The sequence below is a fragment of the Euprymna scolopes genome, chromosome 4, assembly GCF_053919585.1.
Source record: "Euprymna scolopes isolate OS-2025 chromosome 4, ASM5391958v1, whole genome shotgun sequence".
Taxonomy (NCBI): domain Eukaryota; kingdom Metazoa; phylum Mollusca; class Cephalopoda; order Sepiida; family Sepiolidae; genus Euprymna; species Euprymna scolopes.
Window position 1 is genome coordinate 150,064,716 of NC_136485.1, and position 6,843 is coordinate 150,071,558.

At 36.4% G+C, this 6,843-nt stretch overlaps 1 protein-coding gene across 1 annotated transcript; it reads left to right on the forward strand.

Moving 5' to 3' along the window:
- Positions 1-749: 749 nt before the first annotated feature.
- Positions 750-1,130, forward strand: LOC145272321 (uncharacterized). The gene has a single exon (XM_080127032.1). It carries the CDS (start codon positions 750-752, stop codon positions 1,128-1,130), a length of 381 nt encoding a protein of 126 aa, XP_079983158.1.
- Positions 1,131-6,843: the final 5,713 nt, after the last annotated feature.

The following is a 6,843-nucleotide window of genomic DNA, read 5'->3' on the forward strand; positions in this document are numbered from 1 at the left end:
GTTGACTTCACCAAGCACATAGTCTGGAAAAACGGTAAATAGAACAAGCGAAAGGGCATGAATAAATAACTGGCGGGCTTCAAACAATGCATTCATTTGGGTCAAGATGAGTTCTATCTCAGAATTCTCCTCCATGATAAATATTGTATGGGGAAAAAGTTTTAGAGACCTTGTCATAGACAACAAAATCAGCCAGAAATCTTGGAAAGTGGTGTGCAAAACACTCGGTCTAAAGCAGGATGATGAAGAATGAAATACTGTGCTACAGGAAGCAGTTCTGACCAAGCTCTTCCCTCACTTCATCTGTGACCATTCTTCTTTTCTTTGAGCCATCTACTCCCCATAAGCTTTTTAACAACCATGTTGAGCAATGGTGGGATGGTTTTAAGCGAAAAGCTCAAGCAGCAACTGAGGATCAGCTCCAGCTGATGGTTGTGGGAGATATAGAAAAGAAACTGCTATCGATGACAAAGCTCTGTTCGACTTCAGCCTAACTTGCCCTAATGCACAGGAGAGGCAACACGTGCAGCAAACCATCAAAGTGAAATCCATCAGCCTATTGTCATGTAGGAAGAATTGGGGTTTGATTATGACTTACTAAAACAATACTCACTCCATCCCAGAGAATAGTGGTTTACAGAGTTCTTCAAGCTGTCACCAATGGTGACTCCTTCTGTGTCTTTCTAGATGCTAGAAGTGGGGCTGGGAAAACTTTCCTGCTATATAGTCTGCTGCCAGCAGTTAGGACCATGAGAGACTCCAGGCAAGTGGCATTGTCAATTATCTCAAGTGGAATTGCTGCTACTTTGCTGTTCCAGGGAATATGCCATTCTAGATTCAAGGCACCATTGAGACAACAGAAAAACTCCACACTTTCCATCAAACCAACAAACACATTTGCACAGCTGATCAAAATGATCAAACTGATTATTTCGTATGAGGACCCGGTGACTCACAAATACCATCTCGAGGCTCTGGACAGAACCTTAAAGGACATCATAAAATCACAAGGACCTTTTAGGGGAATGTGCCTCATTTCGGCTGGATACTACATACACACTTTGCCATTCATTCCAGGAGGTTTTAGAGCTCATATTACAGCAGCATCGATGAAAAAGAGACCCCTCTAGCCATTCTTCATTGTCTTTTAACAATGAAATCATGAGAATTGGTCAAGATCCTTCTCTTCAGGATTTCGACATGTGGCTTTTCAAGCTAGGTAATGGAGACTTACTAATAGCAGAAACGCTTGACATCATTCATATTCCACCAGAACATTTTTTGGAGATAAAAGATGAAGCTGGAAAGGGATTTATTGCTATCACGTAATCCCTTAGACAGTTTGTTGAGAAAGTTTTCCCCAACATCACGGCAAACTTTGAAGCTGCAGAGCAGCATTTGATCTCTTGCGTAGCAGAGAGGGCAAGACTGGGAGCCAAGAACAACTCTGTTGGCAAGATCAATGCCATCATTTTACAAAAACTGTTGCCGGAGGAAGCCATCATACTACAAAGTGCTGACAGCACAAGTGAACCCAAAAATTCGATCAGGTTTCCCGTTGAATTCCTCAACAAAATCGCACCTGCTGGTCTCCCTCCGCATCATCTCTACCTGAGGAAAGGTATGTTACTCATGCTCCTGAGGAAGCTATCTCCCAGCAAGGAATCTGAATGGTACGAGACTGGTTTTCAGTAGAGCTACTAACATCCTGCTCCAATTACAGCTCTTCTCATGGAACCATGCGGGAGAGGAGGTACTTATAAAAAGAATGCAAATGAATAACTAAGATGAACAATTTGCCGAGTTTAATCGTCGCCTATTCCCGGAGTGGCATGCCTTCGACATGCCAATCAATAAAATTTAAGGTCAGACGCTGAGCAAGGTGGGTGGATGGCTACAAGAACCGACATTCACTCATGGTCAACTGTATGAGCGGCATTGCGGGTAAGAAACCCAGACGATCTGATCTTCGTTCTGAAAAAAGTGGATGTAAAAAGATGGGAAACGTAGTGTATAAAGAAATCCTATAATTCAAATACTTTCGTGGAGAACACTTCAATGTTCTTGTTGTTTCTACTGTTGTTGATCCTTTCATGCAAATAAAAATTGTGTAAATACACTGTACTTACCAGCGTTTCTTTCACAATATGCAGCCATCTGGCTGCAACGGGACTATTTGTGTAATACATTTTTTGAGAATTTTTACGTTGACAAGAAGGTCCATGCGGAATTTTCATTTTGATGTCAAATGAAGTATTTTCAAATAAGTGTTCTTCATACTACCTTTACTATATTAATCATTTAAATTCCTCTTATTATTTAATTGATTAAATTTCACTCGTTTTAAACAAGTATGTTTCTCTAAAGAACGTTAAATATAAGATCTAAAAGTAAGCAAATTTGTACAATTTCCTTATTTCAATTCAAGGTAAGACATGTGAAACTGTTTAAACAGCTCACGATATCAACGAAGCGTTTGTCCCATTAAGCAATACTGAGCGCAAACACAATAGTGGTTTAAGAAATGTTGTGGCGGCGACGACAATTTGAAAAATTATGAGATACGTATTTAGCCATAGGATGTTGACCACGATCAATTAGAGCCTTACCTTTAGTCACTCAACAAACACCTGTTCAAAGACTTTCTTCTGAAATAGATGTAATATATACAGTTTTTTGAATGCATGGGAAAAAATTACACCTCAGAAGTTCCGTCAATAAAGTCATGAACTCCACATGAAACCTCCACGATATTCAGCTTACATTTCCCCCACAACTATGCCCGACTGCAGATTCCTAAAATGGCCTTGTAAAAGTTGAACAAATTAGACAACGAAACTCACAATAACCTCCAAACCTCTAACCTACCGAAAAACCACTTTTTTCAAGAATTTCAAAAAACATTCCTTTTTATAGCAAGACCCGGTGGGCACCAGAGGATTAGGGTCAATATGGGTATTGTTGTTATTGGGACAGTTTTGAAATAATAGTATGTAAAAATGATTAGGTATACTTAGATCATTTACTATGATGGCTGAGCAAGAACTTTTTTATGTTGGACGAACAGAATGATATACTAGTCAGGTGGGAAGCAGATCAGTATAGCAAAGTGCTACAAACGGACAGTTCCTGGGAAGAAGCTCTATTAATTGAGTCCGTGTTTTGACAAGGAGAGGTAGTTGGGGAATTTATTCACAGTAATGTTGGCAAGACGATTCTTTTTTGCCAAGTATGGACGAGAGGGGGGATAGGATGTTCACTATGGAACACTAGCCATGAGAACAGCGTGGGAAAGTAGGTGCAGAGAAGTGAAAATTATATCGCCTACTAGATTTCGAATTCTGATTTGAACTCTGTCCAATCAGGATAGAGTATTTAGAGAAGCTCTTGTCTTGATGTGGGAACAGTATTCCATCCAACGACGTTCTTGTCTCTAATATAGGTAGGGGATTTTATAAGCAGCGAGATATCTACTTCAGCGGTAGTATGTTCCAACCATATATCCAGCGGCCTTGGCTACGAATGCACTCCTTTTCAGATCGGGCGTGAAAGTCAGATTAAGAAGTTTCTCTAAACATGCGGCCTCCTTAACATGAAAGCACTTCATTTCAATAGGAGGCACATATCGGTCGGAACGTTTATGATGAAAGGAAAGAAGTTGATTTTAGATGCATTAAAATTAACAACCAATGTTTCTCCTATTGACCCAAGTGCTCAATATCAGAAAGTAAAATGTCAGAAATCTTGGTAATTACTCATCTATTCGGAGTTTTTACAGAAATGGTAGTATCGCCTGCATCAATGTCAACGAATAATCTAAGAATGTTATTTAGGAGATCATTAATGAAGATTGAGAAAAAAAAGTTGGACTCAGAACGAAACGTTGAGGGGAGCCAGCATAAATGCTGTGAGTTTCGGATGTCTGTCCATCAACAACTACTTTTATCAATTTATTAGAGTGAAATTATTTAATAAGTGAAGAGATATTTCCAGTTATCTCGAAGCGAATACCAATATTTTGGCGAAGAGAACAGAATGTTCAGAAGCACAACGTTTGAGAACAACTGAAATCAATTAAGGACCGAGAAACCTTAGACTTGATAAAGTCCAGCAAAATTCTAGCAACAATTTTTGGAGTGATGATTACAGAATCAGATGGCTAATCAAATTTAAAAAGGAAATCAGGTGAACCGCATGAAAATCATCGATAGAAAGATTGCTAGATAAACGACGAGCTATATTGATGTTACATGATAAACGGATTGTCCCCTTTTCATGTAAGTATAAAAAATAGGGAATTAGTTAAATGTAAATATGAAATAAAATAGTCAAGAATTCGAACTTGCGAGGCAAGATTTGGAATTGAAAATTCCAATCATAAGTTTAAATAAACACATAATGTTATTGAATTAAGGAAGTGCAATTGTTTACCTTTTATATCTGTATACGGAAAAGGAATATGATAATGAAATTTGTTTCTGTGAAAATTTAAAAAACGAATTTAATCGTCAATTGAAATTGTAAATGTGTTATTTGAAAAATAAGTTACTGAACTTAGGGGCATGGCAAGTTTTGCCACGTGACGCATGTCAACCAACGTGCTTTATGAGCACATGTTTAATCATCCGATGAAGTGACGAGTTCTCAATATAGGAAAACGTTCGAAGTTCATTAGGAAGAGGAAAATCAGTCAGATCTGAGGAGCAGAGACGTTCAGACCGATTCTCAGCACCCTCTGGAAGCGAGGGGGGTTAGAGATAACCATGTAACAACTTTGAATCCCTGAAATACAAAACCATGTACCACCGGTCGAAGAAGAAATAAACGTATCATCATGTGGTTTTGTATCTGCACCTTCTTGTCTTCGTCATTACAACGAGAAAGATAACGTGTGTATATTATATGCACAGCTGTCCAAACGTAAATGTCAAACGCACAATCTCTCGGTCTATCAATCAAGATATTCACAAATATTAATATGAACTTTGTGTAGTAATATGTACCCTGTCTATTATATATATATATATATATATATATATATATATACAGTCTCTCTCTTTATATGTACTCTGTCTCTATATCTCACCAATGTCTCTATCTCTTACAACATGGACGGCTCAAGACATATGAACGCTCAATACATGAACACGCCTAGGACTCTCTTTAATCTTTCACTCAAAGACTCTCAAAAATATGAATAACAAGAAATACCATCAGTCTTCTTCTAATAAGAATTACATAACATATTCGAATATTTGCTGCCGTATTTGGTACTTTTAAAAATAACACCCACTATTACATAACTTTCTTACTAAAAAACTAAATAATATAAACGGTAGGACTAGGAGTGTTGTGTCATTAAAGCTAACGCCAATTTATGTTGTAGAATGTATTATTTTAATACCATGTTCAATGCAGGTTGGACGACATAATGCTTCATTCATGAAATATGAAATGCGAGAATTTAATCGCATATCTCTTCCAACACTGAAATCTACAAACCCATCAACAACTGTATAGGACTCCGAATTATAAAAACCAGGTGTTATTAATATTGATCTGTGTAATTTGTTCTAGACTGATGAATTCAATTCTGCATATTTGCTTTTGGTGACAGGATATGAAAAGTGATGCTTATATATGTCCAACACAACTAATATCAACTAGAGAGAAATCATGAATATATAATTTTCTTATTATAATCATCATTTAATTGGGATTACAGTAATTGCGTCCGTTTTTAAATAATAGAGCACGGTCCTATAAAAATTAGTTGCTGAATTTCTTCTACACTGATGAATTAAATCGTCCATATTTGCTTTGGATGCCAGGATATTGTGAAAATGACCTTCTTAGTGTCTCACACACGTAATATATATTATAGAAAAAAATACAGCTTGTGAGTATATAATTTTGTTATTATAACAATGTGGTTTGCAATCACCTCCGATCATTTTGTGCGAAATAAAAGGGTAATCTTGACACGCCATCTGTATTCTAACTCTGTAGAAACGACAAGTAGTATATAGTTTTATTTTGTGACAATAGTAATATACTAGAACACTACAGAAGTGCATCTATAGATGTAGATATGCTAATTTAGAAATCAATAGCGTAAAGCTGTGAACATCGATAGAAGTTAATATACAAATGCCTCTTAGGAAATTCACCATGAGGTCATCGAAGGAATAGCCTCATTCGAGTGTTCACATCATTACACAACTTCTTTTAAGATAACCAACAGCGATGCAAATTTGTAATTAACACATAGAAAATATTTGATAGAAAACCAAAAACCAGGACACTGAAATTGGCTCAGAAGACTCTAGACCTTTGAGGCAGAACAAAAAAATGGAAATGCGATAACGAGCTCAGCGCAAACGTGAAGAAAACATTTTGTTCCTGGGGATAGATAATGTTCACAAGTATCCTCATCGTGTCTTCATTCATTGCAGAACATTGCTGTCGTTCATTAAGAGACTACCCTAAATACATAAAAGAATTGGACTTTGAATATTTTTAGTTACATGTAAGATCAGTTTACTAATTTCTAAAGCAATAGCTATCAACTTCGCATAGGTGTTATATGCATGAAGGAAAGGTACAGCTTAATATAGAACATCTAGGTGTTCGTTTGGTATATATATATATATATATATATATATATATATATATATATATATATATATATATATATATATATATATGTATATATTAACCTGCACCTTTAAAATGTTCTCTATTTATCTCAATATAATGCATTTTTTTTATATTTTTGAAGTCGTATAAAATTATCGGATCGTTAACACGATTCTGTAATCAAAACATGCGGAACAAAGCAGA